Source organism: Puccinia triticina, chromosome 12A (assembly GCF_026914185.1).
Source record: "Puccinia triticina chromosome 12A, complete sequence".
In the NCBI taxonomy this organism is placed as follows: domain Eukaryota; kingdom Fungi; phylum Basidiomycota; class Pucciniomycetes; order Pucciniales; family Pucciniaceae; genus Puccinia; species Puccinia triticina.
The window spans coordinates 2,825,465-2,852,332 of NC_070569.1; the positions used below are offsets into that span (position 1 = coordinate 2,825,465).

General features: G+C 45.4%; 3 protein-coding genes across 3 annotated transcripts; 2 read left to right on the forward strand and 1 right to left on the reverse strand.

The window, feature by feature from the left end:
- Positions 1–12,036: 12,036 nt before the first annotated feature.
- PtA15_12A245 (uncharacterized protein) lies at positions 12,037–13,948 on the reverse strand (the record flags this gene model as incomplete). The annotated part of the gene is made up of 4 exons (XM_053161834.1): positions 12,037–12,145; positions 12,229–12,283; positions 12,364–12,440; positions 12,513–13,948. 4 exons carry the CDS (start codon positions 13,946–13,948, stop codon positions 12,037–12,039), a joined length of 1,677 nt encoding a protein of 558 aa, XP_053025812.1.
- A 5,876-nt stretch (positions 13,949–19,824) lies between these two features.
- On the forward strand, positions 19,825–20,213 carry PtA15_12A246 (uncharacterized protein; the record flags this gene model as incomplete). The annotated part of the gene is made up of 3 exons (XM_053161835.1): positions 19,825–19,895; positions 19,982–20,021; positions 20,085–20,213. The coding sequence occupies 3 exons, from the start codon at positions 19,825–19,827 to the stop codon at positions 20,211–20,213; spliced, it is 240 nt and encodes a 79-aa protein (XP_053025813.1).
- A 1,435-nt stretch (positions 20,214–21,648) lies between these two features.
- PtA15_12A247 (uncharacterized protein) lies at positions 21,649–24,054 on the forward strand (the record flags this gene model as incomplete). The annotated part of the gene is made up of 4 exons (XM_053161836.1): positions 21,649–22,374; positions 22,475–23,141; positions 23,203–23,453; positions 23,557–24,054. 4 exons carry the CDS (start codon positions 21,649–21,651, stop codon positions 24,052–24,054), a joined length of 2,142 nt encoding a protein of 713 aa, XP_053025814.1.
- Positions 24,055–26,868: the final 2,814 nt, after the last annotated feature.

Sequence of the window (26,868 nt, forward strand, 5' to 3'; positions counted from 1 at the left end):
ATGTTCATCACATCACTCGTAACATTCATATATAGATCAGAAAGAAAGAATAATGTGCATTTTTTGTCTTCTTTTTTCTATGTATGACAAAGGGAGGAAGAAAAGAAATCGGGGTTTTCTTTATGGATGTAAAACATTTCTTTCCATTCTTAAATACTCATACATAAGCTCATCCCCCCCAAGAATCTCTGTTTTGGTTGTTGGGGTTGGTCTTTTTTCTCGTATATAATAGGTCATTTTTTTGTTATCATGATTCTCATCAAACTATATTAAGGAGGGCATCCACAAAGAATAATGAAAGCACCAAGGTTTTGCCATACATACATTGCATTACATACATATGATAGTGAAAACATGTATTTATCTAGTTTCTTTTTTCTTTTTTGTTCTGGAAGATATTTATCAAACATGTGAAGTTCTTTGGGCTTATATTTCATGGGCTGAGATCAACCCATTTTAAATTGTTTGAGTCCATCCCAATTAAACTAGGATGACTTGAACCCAGCCAGATATGCTGGCAGTGAGCTTTGTGAAGATGGTGCCAGTGATCTAGGCTATGATTCTCACAGATCTTTTGCAGGTGGTGTGTGAAGAAGCTCAACTAAGCCTCTCCAAGGAGGCACAAAGTGTCTCCAAAGGAGAGGCTGAGGAATAAAGTCAGATTCTTGGCCTGAGGCTGACAGGTTTTTTTGAAGAAAATCAGCAATTTTGTATTTACATTTATTTTACGGACTTACTTTGTGCACTGCAAAAAACTCTTTGCGCACTGTGGGGGTCGTCGTCACGACGTCCCGCCCCCAGTGCGCGCTTCTGCCACGGCTCTTCGCGCACTGTGCATTCCCCCAAAAAACGGCTTACTTTTCTGGAGATATTTTTTGATGAGTCGATAGAACAACCTTTTATGACCCCCCCCCAAAAAAAATAATCAAGTCATTTGGTGGTCTCCTTGAGCCTAGAGAAAATTGAGATGAAATAATCATATTTTAATGCGGCAGGGACCTGTAATATCGCTTCCTGTGCTCCAGTAGCCCCAAACATTTCACAGTATCATGGTACATGTGCAAATTCATGATCTGATAATTTTCAGAATTTTTCCCAGAGATATAAGGGGTGCGCAGCAGGCTTAGTAGGAAAATTACTGCTAACTGTATAGCTTTTTTGTTACACACCCAAACAGTCCCAAAATTTCAGAAATGTTTTCATTGTGGATATTCTCCGCGGCATAAATTTTTTGGCAATAGTGTGTCATGATAACATGAGATATAAGGGGTGCGCGGCGGGCTTAGTAGGAAAATGACTGCTAACTTATCTCATGTTTTAATGACACGCTATTGCTAAGAGCTTTATAGCGCGGAGAATATGCAAAATTCAAACATTCCTGAAAATTTCAGACTGTTTCAGCGTGTAACAAAGAATCTATACCTGTTAAAATATGATTATTTCATCCCAATTTTCTCTAGGCTCAAGGAGACCATCAAATGACTTGATTATTTTTTGGGGGGGTCATAAAAGTTCTTTCTATCGACTCATCGAAAAATATCTCCAGCAAAGTAAGCCGTTTTTTTGGGGGAATGCACAGTGCGCAAAGAGCCGTGGCAGAAGTGCGCACTGGGGGCGGGACGTCAAGATGACGACCCCCACAGTGCGCAAAGAGTTTTTTGCAGTGCGCAAAGTAGGTCCGTTATTTTATGGGGTTGATTACTTGACTCCCAAATGGAACATGTAACAAAAAAGCTATAAATAATGGAAGAATATACAAATGCAGGAGACACTACAAAAAAAACTTGAGAATACTCAAGCCAAGCTGCCATTGTAACTCCACCTGAATGCACAAGTGCTTTTGTTGGCACAGTCACTATGCAAGGTGCACAGTGATTGTGCATTGAAGCTTGGGTTGAGTCAAACCTTGAGTAAGACTGGTGTAACACCACAAGCTTCCTCAGAGTTACTGCATGTCAACTGCAAGGTTTTTTTTTTTCGGTGAGATAAAAATCTGCTGCCGCCTCAAATTCAATTCCTTCTGAAGCCCAAAATTTTGTGGGCACATAGAATTTTAAATAAAATAGATCCCATGAAAATTATATAAAAATGGAGGCATTAGAACATGTCATATAAGGGGTGGACTGGGAGGAGGTCTTAGTAGGAGATGCCACCACCACCTCAAAGTTGATTCATGTTGGCAGGGTAATTCCAAAAATATTCATATATTTTTAGGTAAGGTTAATTCACTCAATTACATGGAATTTTGGGGCCCTTTGGGGCACCTTGGCTAAGGTCTTGTTGGTGTTCTTTAGTAGGACACCTGTGAAAATGGGTGCACAGTAGCACACCCCTTTCCAGAGGTGTGCTAATGCCATGAATTTCACCATTTGCTCTTTCCAGGGTTTTATGCACACTGTAATAATTTGATGGGTGTTGGGCGCCACAGTGAGAAGTTATAAAAGAAAACCAACTCTGTCCACAATGGGAGGACCCCAGTGCTGCTTCTGGGCTTGGTGAACCTAAAAACCACAAAATATGTTGTCGCCATGGTAGTTGCTAGGAAATGGTGCCATTGGATTTGCTTAAGCTCCACTACCTTCTCCTTGAAATGTGCATTCCAATAATTGAATCTATGAATATTATCAACCAAGGTTATCATTAGCATGAGTGGGCAGCACTTGTTCCAAGTCTTTACAAGGGGGTCTAGGACCTTGGGGCCCCACCACTTCTTAGCCCTTGCTGGGTTTTCCCTAACTTCTTTGCCCTGGTGGAGCCAGGCCTCCCGGGTAAAAGATGTCAGTTGGGATTCCAGTTCATCAATTCTAGATTGGGGGATACTCAGCTGGGTGAGATTGGAGGCCAATTTTTTGCAGAGCCTATTTCCGTCAGCTTCTGACAACAGCAGGTGCTAATGTAGGGAGGGGAAAAATCCAGTCCAATCAATATCTTCTGATGATTGGAACCATGGTTTTCAGAGCTGGTAGTCACTGCCCTGACAACCCTATTTCACAGAAAATTGGTCCAGGTTAGGTTGATGATTGTCCAGGCTCCTCTGCTGGAGACAAAAGTTGGGGTGCCTTGCTCAATGTTCAGTTTGAAACTGTTTCTGCCGCAGGTCTACACCAATTCAACGGCTTCTGGATGGTAATGATTTTAGCCAGCTGGGTTCCACTTCCAATGATGGGGGTTGGTTGGTTGGTGGGACCAGTGGCAGTGGTTTCTTGAGGGTTGCCATGCATACAATTTAGGGGACAGGTGTTGACTTGGTTAGCTGAACGGCCTCAATGGTCTAGAAGCAACCCCATAGATTGCAGAGATCTGCCAAAGCAAGTTGAAGCTCCTTCATTGCAAGTTGAAGCTGATGTTATTGTTCAGTTTTGCTGTCTCAAGTACCAAAGAATAAGAGACTGTCAAGAGCAAAGTGGAAAGTGAAGTTAACTCAACTATGATGGGTCAAAGCAATGACAGCATGTCAATGATCACTGCAATCAAAGAGGAAGAGGTCAATGATATAGATGTATACAATTTAATGGCAATCTATAAGTAGGCATGGGGGGATCAAGGTTCTGTTGAGATTGAGATGTGATGTGTAGAGTGGGGGGGGGGGGGGGGGGGTGGTAGGGGTGTAGATTTAAAAAAAAATCAAGGTGGTTGCGGACAGAACTCAATCCACCTCTTCCTCATGGAGCTTTTCTTCTTCTGCATAGCTTGCCGTTAAATTGTCTACATCTGTATTTTAGACCTCTTCTTCTTCAATGCAAGTAATTGACATGCTGTCATCATAGTTGTGTTGACTTCACTTTCCACATTGCTCTCCACAGCCTTGTCTTCTTTGGTACTCCGTGGAAGGACTCTTCCCTCATCCTTTCACACTCATTGTCACTCACCATTGCCTTGAACTTACCCAAATCCCTCGCTGCTGCGGGCGTCTGGTCTTGCGAAGCAAGCCTCTGATAGCCCTTGGCAGGAGGGACTTGCGCGCTATCACCCCCTTTTGCAGAGCCTAGGATCCCAGTTTGGCTGGGTGGTTTACGGATCTAATTATTCCAACTGGGAATACCAGGTCACAATGATGCTGGATAACATCAACCTTCTCTACGTCCTTCAACCAATCAAGCCCGAGAAACGCTCCGCAAACTAGGCAAGGGACAACAAAGCCTTCTGTACACTCTTCTCCCAAATCGTTGAACCCCCCAACTTTAGATACACCAAGCCCCATCGATCTGATGCGGCAAAAACCTGGGAGGCTCTCTGTCTAGCTCATAAAGATTGCTTGGCCGTAGGCCGCATGTACTGGCTCCGCAAACTCTCCACCTCCAAAATGGAGAGTGATGACATGCTTTCTTACATTGATTCTGTCGCAAAAAATGGCCAAACGGCTTGATGAACTAGTAACTGAAGGAAATCCCCTTACCACAGACAAAATCCACGCGACTCTTATCCACTCCCTGCCAAGCGACTGGATCAACTGCATTTCCTCCCTCATGAATCAACCTTGAATCTCGGCAGACCAAGTCGCAATGGCCCTCCGGAAAAAATATCTTTACAGGAAGACGTAAGACGGCGACAAACCCGTAGCTGTCTCCTCCACCAACGCCAAAACCCCAGCTGGAAAATCCTCCTCCTCCAATTCTTCCAGGCGTGGTGGTTGTCCTTCTCGCCCCTCTCCTCGCCATTGTGATTTCTGCAATGTGGACGGTCATGATCTGAACAACTGCAACAACACCAGAAAAATCCTGGCTGAGCACAAAGCAAACCAAAGACCACAATCAGACGCCAAGGGTCAAGACAAACGACCGGAATCCTCGACCAAGCCAATTTCAAGGGCTGGCCACACATATGCTGCTACTTTGGGCAGTGCCTCACACCGATACGACGAGGACAACAAGTCTGATTACTCGGGATCCCAAGTCAAGGTTGTTGCAGGCAATGCGGTAGCCGCGCTCTTGGTCTCGTCTGGCGGCCGGGGATGCAAACCTGGACTCTGGTTGTTCTCTGTCAATGACTCCCGACGGGAACACAATCACTAACCTCAAGCCCAATCAAACCCCGGTGCGCCTGGCGGATCACTCAGTTGTTGAGGCCACTCACAAATGCTTGGCAACACTGCCTATTGACGGGGACATCAAGGTGAAAACTCTGGTCGTCCCAGCACTCCACGAACCCTTACTCTCTATTGCTGTGATGTGCAACAAAGGGATTACAGCAGTCTTCACCAAGTCCTCCTGCAATCTCTATTGCTCCAAGTCCACCACCATCACTGGCACATTGTCGGGTCAAGGATATAGGTGAGGGAAATATTACTACCTCCCGGAAGAGCCTGTGAGCTCCTACTCCTCCACTTCACTTCCTTCCACTCATGTTGACAACTCTCTTCTCGGTTTGCACTACCGGTTCTCGCACCTTGGACTAAAACCACTCAAAGCACTACTGAAGATCCACAAGATTGTCCCGTCCGTCATGAACAAAACCAATGTACAAAAGTGCACCATCTGCGTCCAATCTAAAATGCCGCGAAAGGCATTCAAATCTCAAGCTTCTCATTGATCCACGGTCCCCGGCCAGCTTATCCACTAATTGGATGTTGGATCCTATGAGGTTGTCTCGCGCGAAGGATATAAATATTTCATTACTTTTATCAATGACTGCTCCAAGCTCCTTTCTGTTTTTCCCATGAAATTAAAAAGTGACGCCTTCGTGTGTTTCAAACTGCTCCGTGCATTCTTCGAGAAAAGTGGTACCCACAAGATCCTAGCTCTCCAAACCAATAATGGTGGGGGGTACATATCCAATGAATTCAGTTCATATCTATCATTGGTGGGCATTAAGCATGAGCCAGGACCTCCTCACTCGCTGGAACTCAACGGAGTTGCCAAGGGTACAAATTGAACAATCAGCAACTTTGTGTGATCCTCTCTTCTCCAGGCTCAGCTCCCAAAATGCTTGTGGACCAATGCTCTACAACACTCAATGTTCTCCTACAACTCCTTTCCCTGCAATACGCCTCGCGGGCTCCTCTCACCCTCATCTATTAGGGGGTTTCAAACCACCTCCAGGAAGCGGTCCAGGTCGGCATTTCCAGGAAAAAAATCCCCTGCCAAAAAAAACTCCTGGGACCTGGAGTTTGAGTCCCCCCAAATGTTCAAGTACAGGAAATCAGACCCAGAAATCACTCCCAGGAAAGGGAGGAGGTTTTTTCCGAGTATATTCCATTGCGCCGGGGTCCCGAAGTGCCATTGCGATGATGAGTTTGTACCTCCTAAACTCATCAACACCCACCACACCTGGTACAAACTGGCCATTAAGAAGTTTCAACAACCAGTTTGTACTGGTCATCGAGCAGCTTGGGTCCTCTTGATGACCAGTACAAGCCGGTCATTGATAGGGTTTGAGTCCTCCCAATGACCATCCAGACCGCTCATTGAGGAGCTTAAGTTCTCTCAATGACCGGTCAGACAGGTCATTGAGAAGTTGAGTCATCTCGCTCAATGACCAGTACAAACTGGTCATTGAGCAGCTTGAGCCCTCTTGATGACCGGGCAGACCGGTCATCAAGAGGGTTTGATTCCTCCCACTGACCGTCCAGACCGGTCATTGAGAAGCTTGAGTCATCTCAATGACCAGTTTGTACTGGTCATTGAGCAGCTTGAGCCCTCTCGATGACCAAGCAGACCAACCATTGAGAGGGTTTGAGAAAAGCTCCAGTCACCTAAGATGGCAAAAAAAAACCTCCCGGGGGTTCAGTTCAGTTCAGGGCTGGGGTTCGAAAGGGTTTGGTTGCTCTGTTTTGCACCAGTTTTTCCTGATTTCCTGGAGCTCCTGAAGGGTCTTCCCGGTCCGCAGGAGGCGTTCCAGGTGGTGTTTTTTTCCTGGAAAGTCCGACCTGGACAACTTCCTGGAGGTGGTTTGAAACCCCCTATTTTACAGGAACATGAAGTGGACCTCAAGTCTCTCCATCCGTTTGGCTGTCTTGTATGGTACAAGGTGCCTGAAGCTAATTGAAAGAAACTTGATCAAAAGGGTTGTACTTCAATCCTTCTCTCCTACCTCACCAACAGTAATGGGTTTTGTCTATGGTATCTTGAAAATCAAACTGTCTTTAAGTCCCACAAGGTCATCTTTCATGATTCAATGTTTCCTTACGGCTCAAAACTAAAATCTTTGCCTGAGCCATTGACAGTTGAGCTTTCCTGGTCTCATCTAGAACAGACGGCACTGAGAAAAGAGGCCAAGCAAGTCCGCAAAAGCAACCCCGCCCCACCAGCATCTTCTTGTGTTCCACCCTCTCAACCATCCTCCTCAGCCTCCCCGGCCGTCAACTCCACAACCTCCTTCTCAACCACCTTGTCCGTCAACTCCCAATCTACCCCTTCTAGATATCCCTCTTCAGCCTTGCTTTGACTGGCGACTGACAGCGTCCATCCACATGCCTGGAAACACATTGGATGCACCCAACGTTGACTCTTCCCCCAACATCTCTGTCATTTCCCTTCCTCCACTTTGTGCTCCACCTCCATCTCCGTCCCCTGTTACTCAAGATAAACCAGCTCGCCGCTCCCCTTCCCATACTCCAAAACCAACCACACCTAAGCCACCTTCTCCGCCTTGTTGTTGTTGCTCAGCTTGTGAACGCAAGACACCCAATTGCTATGGACAATGGTAAAAAAGCGCCGCTGTTGACCCAGAAATTGACACACCAAAGACATGGCAACAACTCCTGAAATCCCCAGATGCACATAAGTGGCTCAAGGCTGCAGATGACGAATTTGCCTCACTCCTCGGCATGCAGACCTGGAAATTGGTTCCCCGCCCGGACAAACAAAGAATAATCAAGTCTAAGTGGGTCTTCAAAGTCAAGAGAAGACCAGATCACACCATCCAGAAACTGAAAGCTCGACTAGTGGCCATGGGATACTCTCAAATACGTGGTCTATACTACGACAAAGTTTTCTCTCCAACTCTACAACTCAAAACTCTCTGTCTCATCTTTTCTCTGCTGGGTAGCTGGAAGTGGGAAGGCTGTCAAGTTGACTTCAAGACAGCCTTCCTTGACAGTCATCTTGAAAAACCCATCTACATGGAACAGCCGCCAGGCTTTGAGGATCCTCTAATAGAATTCACAATACTAAGAGTGTATTTCATGGTTAGAGATGAATTGGTCTATCTGACAATTTCAGAGACAGAGAGAAAGAAACAAGATATGTACCTAAGAGCGGAACTGTTGCCGACTCTGGTATGAGAAAAGAGAGAAATTAAGAAAGACTGCTTTGGCAGCTGAGACCACGAAATCGTGGGTAAGGGGCTACTGCCTGAGAAGAGCAACTGTATCTTGAGTCAGTGCCTGAGCTTCCGGTGCGGAAGTTGATGAGATATAGTTTCTCTCTTAATTGTGCTTGTTCAGGCTCGGTACTTTAATGTCCGCCAATACAAGTGAGAAGCGTGCCGGAACTGCTGTGGTCTGTTATGTTGACAGTACTCTCAGTCAGTGACCGGCTACACTTTGGTGGCTCTGCATCAAAGGACTTACCGCTCGTAGAGTCGGAGATCCTTTTGATGAGGCTGGGACAGATAGGGTCTGGGTTGACTTTGGGCGTATGCTTGCTGCATTCAGAAGTTTGATCTTTTGATCAGCCGCTTCCTCCTCAGTTTATGACGAACCCAAGGAGCACTACTTACCTGTTTTGTGGTGTGCTTCTCTTGGGATGCTTAGGCTCTTTGTCGGGGGTAGACGTGGCTGAAAGAAGAAGAACAAAGTTTCAGCTATTGCCTACTCCTATTGTCTGGGGGTCACTTGCATATGCATGTGCCTAGGGGTCGCGCGGACTCACCACTTCCCGTTGCAGGGTTAGGGTTTCGCTCCTTGCGCTTCCTTTGCTCCGGGGCGTGCCCTGAGTCTTGACATCCTCAACACCCTGACTGGGTCTGCGAGGTGAGACAGTCACTCTATGGACTGAAGCAGTCTCTGCATCAATGGAATCCAAGGCCCTGCTGGGCCTTGGTCTGAAGAACTCAAAATACAATCCTACATTATGCTTCAAGATTGATGGGCAGTACCTCATTGGCGCACTCACTACTCCTGTTGACAATTTGGCAATTGTTGGCAAACCTTCCTTTGTGAACTCCTTTATTTTGTCTCTTGGCAAGCAGTTCAAAATTGGAGCTGACAAAGAACTTAATAACTTTCTCTCTCTGAAGATCACCCGGGATATCTTGGGCCGCTACATGTTCCACAACCAGGTTTATTATATTTCTGAGTTATGTGACCGCTTTCTGGCCTCAAAACATGTATCTGTCTCAACACCAACCAACTCAAACTTCAAGAACCTCAGCACTTGCCAGCCCAACGAGCCCATGTCCTCAGGCCCGTATCCCCAGCTCATTGGGGCCCTACTGCGGGTCTCCCAGTGCACTTGTCCCGGCGTCTTGTTTGCTGTAAACTGTCTCCACTGCCAACATAATTGGGTGGGCTGAATTTATCCCAGTTAAACTGGGATGCATCCAACCAATTTAAAATTGGTTGATCTCAACTGATGAAATATAAATCCCAGGTACCCCCCTTGGGTTCATATTTCATTGGTTGAGATCAACTCATTTTGAATTGGTTGAATGCATCCCAGTTAAACTGGGAAAGCTTCAACCCAGCCAATTATGCTGGCAGTGCTCTCTCAATACCTCCGGGATCCTTCTGATGCACACTGGTATGCTGGTGTACAAGTGCTGAATTATCTGATCTTGACAAAAGACCTCAAGCTACGCCTGGGAGGTGATCTCAGCTGTTCCGGCTACTCATACTCCAATTGGGCCAAGGATTGCAATGACCATTGCTCAACCTCTGCCTACACATACCGCATTGGCGACGGTGCTATTTTGTGGAAATCAAGGAAACAGGCAACAGTCTCTCTCTCCAGCACCAAGGCTGAATAAAAAGCCTTATCTGACTCATGTAAGGAGGCCCTCTGGCTCCGTCACCTTCTGACAGAACTTTGCCTCTGACCAGACACCACAATCCCTCTCCATGTTGACAATGAAGGCACGGAAGCGTTTGCAAAGAATCCAGAGCATCATGCAAGAACCAAGGATATCCACGCCTGTTATCATTTCATCTGCAAATGCGTCCGCAAGAAGGAAATTTCTCTCCTCCACGTCTCGACCAAAAAGATGCTGGCAGATATGCTCACCAAGTCTCTCCCCGGGTTGCCCTGGAGTGACATTGTTCAATGTTTGGAATTGTGAAGTAACTGGTCAATCACATCACTCCCGCTGTACCTTCCCTTCTTTCCTCCCCGTTCTTATGTCTCTACCTTTTTTTTGTTTCTTTTTCTTCTTCTTCCTCTGCTATTTCTCCCAAATTTCTTCTTCCTTTTTTTTCCTTTTCTCTCTTTCTTCTTTTCATGTCTTCAGTAAGGAGGGTGTTGAGTTAGTCAATGTTATTTACATTTCCTTTCTTTTCTATGCTTCATACATGTTGTTTCACTGTCACTCAAATTTCACACATTGTAGTTAGTCTACCTGATGCAGCGGGTGTGGAAGGACTCTTCCATCATCCTTTCACACTCATTTTCACTCACAATTGCCTTCTGCCCGCTTCCATCAGTCTGAGTTTAGCTCATCAGTGTCATCAGTCCCCAACGTCAGGCCACTCTCTTGGTCAGAGTCAGATTTAGTTAAATCACTTTCCAAATTGTTGTACTCTTACGTATTGATGGTATTGATATCTCTGCCTCTAGTAGTTGCCACACTGTGTAGGCCTTCATGACCACCAGATTGAATCAATTTGCTTGCAGAGTCTTTTGAATTTAGGTCTCATTTCCACTCATCCCCACAATTCCTACACTTTCTCCTCCCACCATTCCACCCTTTTTATCCTCCTCTATGTGCTTGTTTTCAGATCAAAGTTATCCAACACTTATGTTGCCCCCTCTCTATGTGCTCTCTCTTTTATTCATGGTCGTTCTTCTCTCTTACTATCTTGTAGACATTGATCCCTGATTAGAATAGAGTATGTATTAGCTTTCCAGTTTACTGCTTATCCTCTAGATTGTGCTCTGATGGGGATATCAATGTTCCTTTTGACATGTCACAATGAGTTTGAGAAGTTTCAAATTCAAATGCATTATCATTTTATTCATTATTCTTCTCAACCACAGATTTATAGTTAGCCCTGTACAAGAAATCAATCTTCATTGGTTCTCTGTTCTTTTTTCTCTGTGCCCACCTGAGCCACATCCGGCGAGATTGCCACCCTTGCTGCCCCTTCCTCGAGCTCCGTCATTGCTCTTCTTTTGTATCTCATGGTGCTTAAGCTCGAAACTCAACAGAGTCGTTGTCCTGATCTGCATTCTGATTGACGTTGAGCGATGGCAAAAGTTGGCCCTCTGACTACCGATGAGAGTTGCTGAGAATTTGATTTTTTTTTCGAGCCTTATGTGACAATCCCAGCATGCCAGTTACATGCTGGTGACATTTCATCTAACTGAATGTTATTGGATTTCGACACCCTCCTCCACGGATCTATCGCGCTCCTGCTGATATCGAGTCCAGACAGGGATTCAAGTTCATGTTTTAACCTTCAGTCATGGACACTTTCTGCATAGTATTCACAGTGAAATAACATTTCATCCACCCACGAAGTAGGTTTATCTAAGCAATAGAAATGTCGGCAAAAGAGTGAGAAAAGCAGTGCTGAAAGCTCAAGAAATCAGGGCAGAAAAATGGAAGGAATAGATTGTAAAACGTATTTTGGTCACATTGTTGTTCTTCCTTTCTAATGATGGAATTCAAGTACAGGAGGGTATAAAGCCTGATAGTAGGGGAGAACAGATCGAACCAAATTTGATAATTCCTAGGTGAGATGATCAATTGATCAAACAAGATAGTTCCATGATAGTGAAAGATCGAAGAGGAGTTAAAAAAGATGGGAAATTGAGAATATTAAGACCATGGAAGTCCTCGCGTGATGCGTGTCGGTGTGAGGTGTTAGACCGTATGTGAAACAGTTCATTACCTTTTACTGTTTGATCGTCGAAAACGCACATCTTAAACTGATTGCTCGATTTAAAACCGAGTTTGCGAGCCAAAGTTGTAAGCGTCGAGTTCACTGGTGGGTCCCGGAATTTCCGGTAACTGCATTTGAGATTCCAAGACATGAAGCTGTCGTTGATGCCTGTAGTAACACGGTGTTATTTGTACAACAGATGATTAGTATCAAATTGAAAAAAAAATCTTGGAGAATTTTCAGATATTTACCGCCTTAAATTGGAAAGATTTGAGAAAGACCTGCCGCAGACGTTACAGAAGTTGGCTAAAGTCCCACAATATCAAGCAATCAGAGTCCCGACTATGTTGATGCACAGGTAGCTATTGGAGAAGTCAGTCACTTACATCTTTCACCTGTATGAACAGTGCGATGAAGTACCAAAGCGCTGGGTCGGTTGAAATCTTTACCGCATATCCCGCAGCTAAAACGAGGCACAAAGGCGTGCGCCGTGAGCATCCTAGCGGAAGTGATTTAAGCAGTTCGCTCGACTTACACATGCATGCGCTTGCGCTTGGGCCTGTCGGGATTGCTTCGTGACAGACTTTTCTTGGAATCCTTGGCGGATTGAGGTCCATTGGTGGACTCATCAGTTTCCTTAGAGCATCCTTGAAGGTTGGAATCTGTGATCGGCGGGAGTAGTCCACTGACTTTCAGGGTAGAGGGCTTTCCAGAACTGTTGCCTCTACTGATCGGGGTATATGCGAATAACTGTGGAGGGCTGGGAATAGATACAGATGATAGGATATTGTAAAAAGAGCGTTGCGAATCCAACGACGTCGCTCTACTGGGTTCGGTGGACCGAGAATGTGATTCTAAAGATGTTCCATACGCAAAGATGGAAGAAGATCTTGAGCTAGAAGTTTCTGCAGAATTCAAGAAAGTTGAATTCCTGCTGAGAGGGAGGGGATGGCACCGTGATCCGGATAACTCCGTAGATTGGTAGTCACTATGTTCACAACCTACGCGTCCATACATGACCCCGGATGCGAATGGAGTCATGGCCCTCTCAGTGTTCGTAACATCCATGAGTCCACTACCGGGCGTCTGCCGGCGAGAACAACTCAATTCAGGCAGTGAGCCCACGTCCATTCGAGATTCGTTACATCCGGAAGTATAGAGGCCTAGGGAAGAGTCGTATTGCCCCACGCTCTCGACCGCCTGGCTTAGAGCGAAAGGCCTCTCGTGGTCCATGAAAGAATGCTGAGAGTGTATTGAGAGCCTTGCATCAAGTGAAGCTTGCAAACCTGCCGGAGATGCGTCGATCAATTGGGTCAGACTAAGCAGGGACGGGAGGGCGGTACTCGACGGAGCTGGCTCGTACATGTGAGCGAAGTTGAAGCCTCCACTTGAGCTGTCAATGGTCCCAGTAACATTTGCTTCACCCTCCGCAAATACTCCACCTTCCGAGAATCCTGGCGTGCGAGAGTCCTCGGGGACTGGGAAGCCGAGTGAACATGATGAATCTGTTGGCCTTATCTCGTAACCCTCCGGCAATTCCGCTGGCGGATAAGACACAAACTGCTCAGAAGGCGTACTCAAGTGCTGTTCAGGCCACCTAGATTCAGTCCACCCAAGCTCGCGTGGGCCTGAGGAGAATGCCGAGAAATAGTCCGGATAATGTGGTTCATCGCCGTCGCCAAAACTAGACTGGCCGTTGGGATGCATGCCTGGCCAAGACGAGAGGTTCGGAGGCGAATCGGTAAAGGTTTGGGTTGTAAACGGATAATAGTCCTGGGGATCGTGATGTGCATGTACTTGAGGCTCCGCTTGTGAACCAGGTAGATTTTCATACTGCCAACAATCATCCCGAAGAATATCGTTGGATGGGATCAAGTTCTGAGTGTCCTGATTATCTTGGTAAGTGCTGGACTCTAAAAAGTTCTCCAGCTGCACCACATTGTCACGACGGTTGAAAATGTGCTTAGACATGATAAGAACGCGTAAAATCTGAGGTTCTTGTTGCTTTTCGATGAGAAATAGGTGAGAGGATTCAGAATGGGTGATGCTGGGCCTTTAAAGCTGTCTTGATTTTGTTGTAGACAGTTGAGATCTATGCAGTGAAAGGGAAAAAGTAACAGTAAGTCTGGGCAAGTTATTCAACCTTGACATAACCGTGTCAGGCTCATGGATGAGAAATCAGTCACCTAATCCAGCTTACTCACTTCCGTCGCACCGTTAGACCTCGAGGCCTTTCAAGCAGTAGAAACAACGCGATCGAGGTTGATATGTGGACTTGTTTTGTTTGTTTTACTCTTGCCGATTAAATGTGATGTCGCCGCCTTGATGAACGCACAAACCAGTTGTGATTCAATAATGACGATGAACCGGCGGTTCAAGCAAGAAACGAGAGATTTGAGAAGTTTTTGCTTGAAGGAAGGGTAGCTTGCCCGATAAATGCGTTGGGAATAAGCTAAGTCTGCTGAATAAATGCGCTAGGAATAAGCTAAAGGTTTGATGTGGATTTAGATAATTTTGGATATTGATGGGAATAGATTGTGCCTTTGGGAAAGTCCTGCGTAAGCGAAATGTGGCCCTACCAAGGAGTCCAATTTTGAAAGACCTTCCACGGATTCACTGGAAAAAGTGGGAGTGAACCAACGTCCGGATCAGGGAGTCAGTTGCACACGGCACCAGCTCCCATTGCGATTTAAAATTTAACGATCATCGTGCGCAGATAGTTTCTCTCTTCATTTGCTTGTTTTCAACGATGCCACACAGTGATCAATTCACAAAAAAGAAACCTTAACTGAGCATGCTCTCCACATCAAATCCAAATAATAGATGGATTTAAGAAAGAAGGTCCAATTGTTTTCATATCAAGACAACTAAAAGATAGTGAAACTAGATACGGAGCAAGTCAATTAGAGTGCTTATGCCTGGTTTGGGCCTTAGATAAACTCCACTATTATCTAGATGGAAGTGTCTTTGAGGTCATCACAGATTGCATTGCCCTAAGATCACTAATCAAGATGAAGACAGCTAATAGGCATATGCTTAGATGGCAAATAGCTATCCAGGAATATAGAGGCAACATGACTATTCAACATAGAGATGGGAACATTCATAAGAATGCTGATGGGCTTAGCAGATGGGCATTGCCTAATGATCCAAGTAATCCTGCATATGATCCTGAAGAAAGAGATGATGACTCCAGATTCCCTATTATGGCTTTACATGTCTCTACCTTTTCAGATGAATTCTTTGACCTAGTAAAAGCAGGTTATAAGAAAGAAAACAACGCTGTCATACTTACAGAAATTTTGAGAAAAGACAGTAAAGATTCTGAGCTGCGCAATGCACTGAGCGGAAAGTGGAAAACTTCTTATCTAGAAGGAAGATTCTCTCTTTTTGATGGCCTCCTGTACCACAGAGAGAAGCATAACTCTGTCTTGGTGGTAGTTGACAGAGACAGTATTATTACCATCCTGCATGAGTGCCATGATAGTGTCTACTCTGGCCACTTCTCAGAGGATAGAACTATAGACAAAGTGGCTGATACTGCGTGGTGGATTGATTGGAGAAAAGAGACAAGTGAATACTGCAATTCATGTGACAGATGCCAAAAAGCCAACAGAGCTACTGGAAAGAGGTTTGGATTACTCATGAAGATTGAAGAACCATCCAAACCATGGGACATTATTAATATGGATTGGGTTACTTCACTTTCCCCAGCAGGCACGGCCAACTACAATGCTTGCCTAGTTATTGTTGACAGATATTCCAAAACTCCAATTTTCATACCTTGTTTCAAAGATGACACTGCAATGGATACAGCTATACTTTTCTGGAACAGAGTCCTCCCAAGGACGGGAATACCTAAAGTTATTATATCTGACAGAGATCCAAAGTTTACGTCTGAATTCTGGACTGGTTTGCACAGTATGCTGGGAACTAAGCTTTCATTTTCAACCGCGTATCATCCGCAGGCAGATGGCTTGGCTGAGAGAATGATCCAAACTCTAGAAGATATGATAAGAAGATTTTGTGTCTATGGTTTGGAATTCAAAGATAATGACGGCTATACTCATGATTGGGTATCCCTGCTCCCTATTCTTGAACTTGCTTATAGCACTAGTATTCACTCCACCACAGGCAAAGCTCCAGCTATGCTAGAGAAAGGTTGGATGCCAAACTTGCCTAGAGATTTTCTTAAGCAGGGACTGATTGATGTTCACCCCACAGCCAAGACTTATGGTACAATGTTTGATAAGGCAACAAAACATGCTGAGCAATGTATCTCTGAAGCAGTAGCTTACAACAAAGAGAGATGGGATAAATCTCACAGAGAACCTGACTTTAAAGTTGGAGATCAAGTGCTCATATCCACAACAAATTTCACTAACCTGTCTGGTCCCAAGAAGATGAGAGACTCCTTTGTTGGACCATTTGTCATTAGGGCCTTGCATGGTAAAAATGCTGTTGAAGTTATTCTCACTGAAGAATTCAGTAGAAAACATCCTACTTTCCCAGTGAGTCTAGTAAAACCTTACCAATCCCCTGACTTTGAAAAGTTCCCTCAGAGACAAAAAGAGAAAGCCATTGTCCCTCCGGTTGAACAAGATGCAACTGTTAAAGTAATCCAGAAAATCCTTAGAGAAAAGAGAGTACGAATTAATAACAAGGATGTTAGAATGTATCTAGCTAGATATAAAAATCTTAGCGCAGATCATGACCAATGGCTTGAAGAAAAAGATATTCCTGATGCCTCAACAGTACTCAGGAAATTCAGGTGCAAAAAGAGATCCTGAATAACGGTTTTATCAATAGACAAAACCTCTTTTGGTGGTAGGGAATGTCAGCCTTAGAGACATGTTTACATGTCCAAAAGTCTTCCTTTTATCCCTTTAAATATTGATATAATAATAGTAATGAATTATTAATAATATTTGATGTTTTTATACTTTATTTTATTTTATTCTATTTTATTACTTTATTATTCATTGTATTCTGAAGCGCAGGAGCGCTATAGAATTGTTCCGCGCACCTGCGCTACGGATCACAATAGTTGTTTTTTATATATATATTATATATACATATAAATTCAATGTAATTGAATTGTATTCAATCTATATTCTATTGCGCAATGTAGAGCGCACTATTATTTGAAACTAATAGAAATTTCCGGAAAAATAGAGGAAGTTCCTCAATTTTTCACTTATACCCACCCCTCCTGACCTGGGCGGACTTTCCCCCACTTCGAAATCAGACCAGAAAAATATTCACCAGTTACATCCAGCGCTTCCTTCCGCAAAACTCAAAGGCCTTACTCCCAAATACTCCCACTAAAGTGCACAGTACTTGCAAGTAAGTAACCTTCCTGGTAACTATGAATACTTTTCTCTTCTCTTTCTTAGTCCCCTTCGTGATTTGACCATTCCTTTCCCTCTCCCTCTCTTCCTCCCTTCTCTTCATTATGCACACTGCGCCTGAATAACTTGAAATTGAATATCCAATCAAACTTGATAAATTATTCTTTTCTCCGTGTTTGGTGGTACAACCTGAAAACCACATAGGTTTCCCAGTAAAAAGCCTTGACTAGTTTCCTTTAGTCTAAAAAACTAGGGCTGATTACAGGTTTACCTGAATCAGACCTTCTTCAGTTTCCTTTGAAGAAGAGGCTAGTGACTCTTTCCTAGCTTATTCACCCTCAACTTTAAGTTGAAAGCGCTCAAAGAAAAACTAAAAGCCTAAATAAAAGTCTAAACTTTCATCTCATTCCTCTTCTACACGTTGTAATACCTTTATATTTGAAATTACAAAATATCGCCCCTTATTTCCTTTGTGTCCGCACGTCACATAGGAGACGCCGGCTCACAGAGTCGCTTCTGTTTTCCAATGTTGAATCCCGGTACTCGCAGCCTAAGCTCAAGCTTTGTGGCGTGGCATGGATACTCAAGAAGCTTCAGACAATCTTATGGGGCCAACACTTTGAGCTCCAGGTTGACACTCATTCCCTTATCGAGATGATAAACGCACCAAGCTTGCCAAACGCTCCAATGACACACTGGGTGTCCTTTATCCAATTTTTTTGTAGCTCGCGACGATTTCTTGGGCTGGGTTGAAGCCAAATTTCTGAATAATCTCAACTCAGAAGGGGTGGCTAGTTTCCTTCGCAAACACTGGACAATGCGCTATGGTTTGGCGCGCTCTTATTCAACAGATGGCGGATCCGAATTCGGCGGCAAGCTTGCGGAGATGTTGCGCGAACTTCCCGGCCAGCATCGCGTTTCCACGCCTTACTACCCTGAAGGCCAGGGAATGGTTGAGCGCGGCCACGGTCCTCTGAAGGCCGCGCTTGTCAAGCTCGCTGGGGAAAGTGCTAAGAATTGTTGAAAATACCTGCCCCTTGTCTTATTTGCTGATCGGATCTCAACAAAGCGTACTACTGGCTATTCACCCTACAAGATTGTATCTGGCCAGCGGGCCGTGCTGCCCATCGACTTGGAGATGGAATCCTACCTCGGGGTCGATTGGGACGAAGTCCAGGACACGGCTGATCTTTTGGTTGCGCGTTCTCGTCAGCTGGAGCGCAGCAAAGAAGTCCGCGAGCTAGCACATCAAAAGCTCATGAAGGCGCGCAAAGGTTCTGTCCGGTATTGGGAAGAGAAGAACGCCGGTCGAATGCGGGATCCGCTTCGCCCCGCTGACATGGTGTTGGTCTACAATCGGGCCCTCGAGACTCAATGGGGCAAATTGTTTGCCAACCGGTGGAGTGGGCCTTTTCGTGTGGTGCGCCAGGTTCACGGCGGCTCCTATATCTTGGCGGAACTCGACGGGACTCTGTTGACGCGGCGTTTCTCAGCGGACCAGGTAAAAAGGTATTTCTCCTGAGGAGGCACAGGAGGGTCAACGTAAGTCCTCCCAATGTGTGCACCCCCAGGGTATTTCTACTGCGTTTTGTAAACCCTACTTTATGCCACATATGTGAGCACCGGCGGCTTTTTTTTTTTTTTCTCCCTTCCTGGTTTTTTTCTGGACCTTTTTAGGCGCGGATTTCTTTTCAACCTTGACAGCAGGCGCGAAGCAGTCTAGGGACAGACTGCAAGCGTGGTGGAGATGTGGTGCGCGGTATGGTTCAGGCCGTGAGGACGACAGAAAACTCAGTTTGCAGCGGCGATGGCGGCACCTCAAGGCGTTTCAGGATGTGTTCTTCTTTTTTGTACCTTTGTTGGCTCGTGTTGTCTTTCCTATTGTCCCCTGCTTCTACTACTGTTGTTCTTTATTCTCTTTCTCCTTTCTTTTTTTTTCCTGTTCTTTCTCTTTTTTCTCATGGCGCGTGTTGGAAGGGAACAGTGGGGAGGGTTGGTTCTTTTGGTTTTGTTGGTTTCTTTTGTTTTCTCCTTTTGCTTCTTGGGTTGTTTTTTGTTGTGTGCGCGCGGGTGCGGGGCGTGATGACGGGTCCGCAGTGCGCGGCGCTTCCCGGAGTCTGAGTTCGCCCACGAACTCAGAGGAAGGGGGGCATGGAACCTAGCTGATCCCATCAGGAAATCCATCTAAGTTTACTGTTCATTATCCGGCGCCCTCCATAGTGTCATCCTGAATCTTATTGATCTTCCGGAGCTCTCTTTTTCCCTTCGGCTTCTTTCCACTTTTTCCCTCAAAACAACCCACCGCCGACGCGCGCTCAACGCCGTCGTAAAATCTTCCCCCCCCCAAACCTCATCGCTCATTCCGACCAAAAAACCCGGAGGGCACATAAAACTTCCTCTCCCCATTCCCCTCCAACTAACTGCCGCCGGCCTGCACCGGACGGAGTTCCACACCGGCTGCTTTTGATTACCGGCTTTGGGAACCTTCCGGGCACAATGGAGATCTGGGACCGCCGCACGCTGGAGAAAGTGGCGACAATTGAGGGCTTGAATACGTCCCATTGCAAGTGGAGTCCCAACGGCCGCTTATGTGTGCCACCTTGAGTCCGCGACTTTGGGTCAATAATGGTGTCCGTATCTTCCACTATTGCAGCCCACTAATCCATGTCAACCCAATCGAACATCTCTACGCGGTAAGCTTGAACGGTCTCGCAGCGTTGTCTGTCTTTGATCTGATCCCGGGTGTCTGTTTTCAGGCTTCGTGGAGACCGCGGGATGCGGAGCTGTTCCCGTTCTGGATATCCCTCTCACCTGCGCCCAAACCCACTGGCAACGCGGCCACTCCTCCCCCAGCAACCCCAGATGAGCATGAGCGAACGAAGTGACAGCCAAGGAAGAATCTGACTTGCCTCCAACAATTTTTTTGTGGAAGCTAAACCGGCCAGCGCTTGTTGACCACCTCATGCCCGAGGAACAACGACCCCGAGCCACTTCAAACGGGAAGACAAGGGAGGAGTGCCATACGTTGCGCCGACCAACGGGGGCACAAATGGCCACAGCACCCGAGGATGAGGGGGCGGTCCGCCGGGCGCAGCGCCTTGCAGGGGCATTCCTGGGGCTGCACCGAAGACAGAAGAGGTGCCCGGGCAGCAGCAGAAGAGCAAGAAGAAGCAGCACCAGGCTGTCGACGCCAAGCCGCACCCATCCGGCCAGCAGGACCACCACGCAGCCGCGACTCAGAACGGGAAACTGGAGCCCAGCACGGCTGCGCTTTTTTCTTTGCTAACTGAGTTATCCTTTACAACTGGTTAGACAAAAGGAAGAGGAATTGTTTCCCCCTTCTCTCTCTTTCATCCTTTCTCTTTCCCCCTTCTGTCTCTCTCCCTCCCTTCTGTCTCTCCTCTGTACATACAACCAAATATTAGCCAAATGAGAAATACAGGCAGCAACAGATCCCAAGCCATTGTGAGGGGCGGGCCCTTGGGCCCGCCCAATCCCAAAGCATTCCTTCCAATCAAGCCCGATTGGAGGAGCCCAATCAGAGGAGCCCAATCGGATGAGCGCGATTGGGGGGGGGGGGGGCAATCTGAGGGGAGCAATCTGGGGGGGGCAATCTGGGGAGCCCAACAGGACGCACACTTTGAATGGTTTTCAAAGAATCTTCCAAGTGCCTTCAAAGGCCAGTTCAAATACATTCAAAGCCTCTTTGAAGTTGGCATTTGAAGGGGCTTCGAAGTAGCAATACTTTGAAGTTTTTCCAAAGGCCTGCCAAAGGATCTTTGAATGTCCTTTGGAGAGCCTTCGGAGGAAAACCTTCCTCCGAAGGCTCTCCAAAGGACATTCGAAGTTCCATTGAAATCTTACTTTGGAGGAACTTTGTCAGATATTTTGACCAAGTGCCAACCGTCCGCTGCTGCTGGCGGGTACTTTGGAGGCTCTCCGAAATACTTTCGGAGATACTTTGGAGTTTTACGTCCGCAACCTCGGCCGGGTGACCGGGACTCGTAGCTGTATCCGCGGATAGCCCCGACCAGACAGGGTCAGTCGGATAAGAGCTAGCTGACAGCCGGGTAGCGGGCTCACCACTGGCAGGCGGGCCTACGGAGCAGAGCCCAACATCAAGACTTTTCCTCGCCACGCTGGAGGATTTCTACTTGGGACAAACAAGCAGTGCGTACATACCAATATTTTCATCTCGGTTAACCATGTCGAAGCCATCAAGGCCAACCCTTGACTGACTCTGGTTGTTTTCTTTTGGATCGATCCAGGACACGCAACGACATGGAGAACGTCGATGATGGGGCGATCTACATCGATGTGATGACTTGGCTGCTATCTCCCAGCCAAGACGGGAATGCGGATGACGACCAGGACGAAAGGATGCTCGAGAACCTGTGTCGGCTGATGGTCCATCTCCGACTGGCGCTGGTCGATCAACTGATGATGGCCGTCCTCCATTCTGCCAAATTATGGTCGCTCGGAATCCCTGGGAAGGCTAGCACCGATGTCCCGAGTGCAGGCAAAGACAGTTCGATGAAAAACAAGGCTGTCGAACCCTTCATGTCCATTTTCCTCAAACTCAAGGCGGCTTGTTTGGCCAAGTTCCACCGATCCAGTTTACCACATTCAAACCATTCGACTTTTCCGAGCATTCCTGGTCCCGATCATCTCAATCAAACCCACCCTAAGCTAAAGCCGTCGACTATCAAGTTCATTGATCGCTGGAGAGCCATCGTAGTCGGAGCCGCCAACGAAAATTCCAGAGACGGGCACTTCACCCCCTTCGATCTTCGTCAACTCTGTTTGATGGCTGTCCTACTTGTCTCAACCAAATCATTCGATATCTCGTCTTCTTCCTTCCGTCTACAAAGCCTCATCGAACAAGACTGCATCAAGTGCATCAAGCGTTCAATTCGCCAAACCCAACTAGCTGATTCAACCGTCCAAGCTATAACTCATTTTGATCCAGATTCAGTGATCACCTGGCTAGCGGTGCAAATCATACCGTCGATCAATCCACTTCATCTGGCAGAGTCACCAACAAATGTATGTCGTCTACCTGTTTGCCGGTCTTGGGGTTTGAGCTCACTGTTCAAACTTATCTTGGTTTTAAAAACTAACTTTGGTGAAGATCAATGTTGTTTAGGTTATCATCAACCACTTTGCCAAATCACTGTTTCAAGTCTTTGAAAATGGCCACCTGTTCGATCAATTGTCCACGAGTCTCGACCTGGCCCCACATTCTCTCAGTCTTCATCCATCATCAAGCACCGATCAAGGTTTGACGAGAACCTCTAGCGATCCCTTGGCCCAGGTCGTCTTATCGATCTCATTGAGCCTCTCCAAGTTGATTGAACACACAACGAAGACCTCCGACGTGAAATCCTTTTCGGCTGATCTTAGAAGTTTAGTCGCGGTGACTGAAAAAATCCACGAGAGTTGGCGCACAGCAACAAGTGCTTATGATCAAGTCCATCTTCCCGAATTCAAGGAGAACTCTGTCTCCATCAACCATCTCAAGCCGGAAGAAAATCAGGCCGATCGATGGCTCAGGAACATCTTCTTTTGCTGCCTGCTGATTCTCGGAGGCCTAGTCAATAAGCTTGCCGTCCGAGGCTTCTCGCAGGTGATGGCCGAAAACCTCTTTCCGCCCATGTTCCAGATCTTATGTCAGATTCACTTCATCACTCTGAGGTTCCCATCCGACAAGCTTTCAACTCATACGGCCGTTTTTGATACTCTTGCTGTACTTACTAAGCCCCACGTCGGACTTGCAAACCTCATTCTGAAGGAATCTCAGCCCTCCCTAAATGGTCAGTTAGACCGCTATCAGATTTAAACAGTCAACTAATAATCATTCCATCTGCATTCCAGAAGCTCGTGATGTAAGGGATCCTGTGCGAATATCGCGAGTAATTTACTATTTCAATCTCATCGAAAGGTTCACCGGATCAGTTATTCAGAGAGAGTATCTTGATCAAATTGTCGTCCCCGTGATTTGGACCTTCATCGACCGAGCTCAAGTCGGTTTTCACGCCCATCTTGCTTTATCAAACGTCTTGGAATTCTGCTCGGAAGATACTATCTTGAACCTGGCCGACAAATACTTTCAAATGTTGCTTCATGTTGAGTAATTTCATCTTACCCGACTTTTGAATTTTCCTGCTTCAAATCCGCACGTTATCACTAAGGCGCGTTTTGCACACGCATCTCTTTCCATCCCTTTAGGATATCTCACTGGATCAGTCGTCTGTGTTGGGCTTCGATCAGCAGAAACTTGCATGGAAAAATTTGCTCAAGGCAGTCTCGAAACATTCACGAATCAAAACCGAGGACTTGATGTCCAAATTGATCGAATCAATTAAGATGACTGATGGGCCTGTTGTGACTTTTTCTCCTGCTCCAATGCATGATCCACCAACACGCGAGAAGAGCATTGATGATCAGAGAAATGAGCACCAAATGGACAAAAGGAAACGGCTGTACAAGTTATTAATCTGCGCAATCGGCGAGCTAAACTATGACGAAACAGAAGAAGAGACGGTGAAGCTTTTGGATACGTGTTGGGATTTGATCCGCTTTCAGGAGGACTTGGTCGAGTTATTTGAAGTCGGTTTGAACCAACAATCCTTCAAGATTCCCAGTTCAAATCTCTCCAACTTTGGCGTCTATTGGTGGCATCAGAAAATGAAGAGCCTTAACTCTTCGGCCTCTCCTAAGCTTTGACCCAGCCCTTCATCACCATCTCTTTTTCTCCACCTCCCTGTCCAACATTCAATATCCTCTATAAAAGCCCATCCATCTCAGCACGACAAAAGTATTTGTAACTGTCTCCTCTTATAATTTATTCAAAGACAATACTTCACTACCTCATACCTGAGCTCTAATGCTACACCCTCACGTGATTTTAAATGTAATTGGGGCTGTTGAACACGTTGCAACTCCCCAAATCCACAGGGTGTGGGCTGGATCAACTGGGAGATGCATCATGAGATCAGCAAGACAACTTGGGCCCAGGACTAGAGCTTCTTGTCAGACCTTGCTTGATGCTTGATGATGGATGGAGATTGGGAGAATTTCTAACTTAACTAAGAACCACCCTCATACCTAAGTGTTTTGCCCAGAGACAGCACCCCTCATCCACAAATAAAGTGATTTGTTAAGTTAAGAGAATGTGGACCTCACCAACTACATAGGACACAGATGCAGAGTGTTAATGTATGGGCAATGATGTAACCATTACTATAAATGTTGTTGTAGTGGTGGGTAATGTATCTTAATGTATTTCTGTTATACTGTAATGGTATTGTAATGTGCACCCGCTCTGTTATACAGGAATTTTTGTTTTCTGTAACAACACACATATGCACTACAGTTTTTTTTCAAATTTATGTATTGAGGGGCAATAGGCTGTACCACCACTGTATTGGAGGCTTGATGAGCTAAAATGAGCTTCAAAATCATGTAATGGTGCATTCAATACTTTGCATTGGTAGCACATTGGCACAGAAATGCGCTACAGGCTTTCTGCAAGTCTGTGTAACGGTTTCTAATTAAGATACAATATTGTAAAGGCTGTTATGTTACATGTATCAGAATGGTTACACCATTGGTTTGGAGATAAAACACCAAATGTTCCCCCAATATTCTGTCAGATGTTATATATAAAAAGACTTTGGAGCTAGTGTGGTGGTTCTCCAGACTCAGCCAGATTCAGCATAACTTGAGAACTTTGCCCAATGCTTACAATTATCTTCCTTCAAAATAAAATTTCTTGGACATTTGTTTGGTTTGCAGTTTCTTAGAAGATGATCAGAGGATTATAAAATCCAAGTCTTTCTCAAAGAGTCTTCATAACATTTGAGCAATGAGGGAGGTTCACAATTGAGATTTGCAAAACTTTAGGACACCTTTTAAGGTGTTTATGAAATTTTTTGAGAAGAAAATTGATGAGTTGAACTGGTTGATCAGCAACATGTGAATTGCAACTTGCCACAATCTTGAAATTTTGTGCATAAGGCCACAAGTTTACCTCCAAATTTTTGTAAAATTCAATCAACCTGCTACAATCATTCCAGCATCCAATTTCCTGTCCAGTTCAAGTCTTCAGATACCACAGCATTTTTTGGATTGATAATATTACAGCCTACTGGCTAACATGACTCATGAATCATTCACGTTTCTGTTTTTTGAAATTTATCAAAAAATGGTGAGCCCACAGCCCTTTGAAATATGGTCACAATTCTCTCCCAGGCTTGGCTGGTGGCTCTCATAAATTGTTATGAGCTGTAGAGGGGGACTCTTCATGCACATAGCCTATCACATACATGTCACATTCCACACACTCATAGCTCAAGAGACTGTGGATCAAGACAGCTTCCTCATCATGCAATCTACCATATTGAATCCACAACCCCCACAACCTCCAGACCCCCAGACCTCCAGACCCCAGGTTATATATTCCTCTCCACAGATCTGAAGTTAACATAAATAAGGTTTCTTCTTTTCCACACATTTCTTTTGGTTATGAAAGTGACATGCCTCATTTTTTTCACATTTTTCAGCCTCTGTGATGTGAGAGTCTCACTCTTCTAGTAACACAAGGTGATGATTGGAAAATGGGAGAGATTATAAGTGTTTTGGAGTTTTATTTCACAGAAATCAAAGGAAAAAATAATAGTAAAAAAGCAGAGGGGCCTGTCACAGCAGGGGTAGTTTAGATGACTCCAAGAAATAGAGGCCTGGGCCTGCAAAGCAGGGGTGTTTTGAATCCTATAGAGTGGATGGTAGATCATGGTGATAAAAGGAAAGGTAAGACTTGTTCTTTACACTTTCTGAGTAGTGGCACACTACAAATATGAGGCAAGCAAGAGGTATCAAAGGGCTTGATACAGTACTATGAAGCAACACCACCACAACTAAACTTTGTTACAAAAAGTGATCCTTTTGCATAGCAAAGCAGGCACCACTTTTTCAAATGAAGATTTTTGTTAGCACTAGCAGAAAGCCGCTAATTAAAGAGGTAGCAAAGGGCCAGCATAACTGCAAGTAGTACAGAATTTTTTCACTTTTGCTACAGTTCAGTCTACATAGCAGAAAAATCAGTGCTTTTTGGTGCTATTAGTGCCCTTTAGCGCCATAATCTTAGCAAATGGGGCCACTTTTTTGCAAAAAAGAATAGTGGACAAGTCTGCTTTCTGTTTAAAATGCCATACATGAAAATTAATCATCAATACTCCATCAATTTATGATGTTGTGGATTTAGCTTGAAATTTTGATGCAGTAGCACAGAAAAATCACTAAAGCTAAAGTAGTGTTGTTTTCTGCTACTGTAGCAAGAAGCGTAGCAGAATTATGCTATATGCCACTGAAAATAGCTCACTAATTTTGCTGATTTTTTCCCCTAGAAAAGAAAATCAAAAAGTATAGCACCCAGCCCACTAATAAAAGCACAGCACATTGGGTCCCAAATTGTTATGCTTTTGCTACACTTGCCGCTCTGTGTTGTGGCATACAAAAATGTGAAAGTTAAAAAGGTTT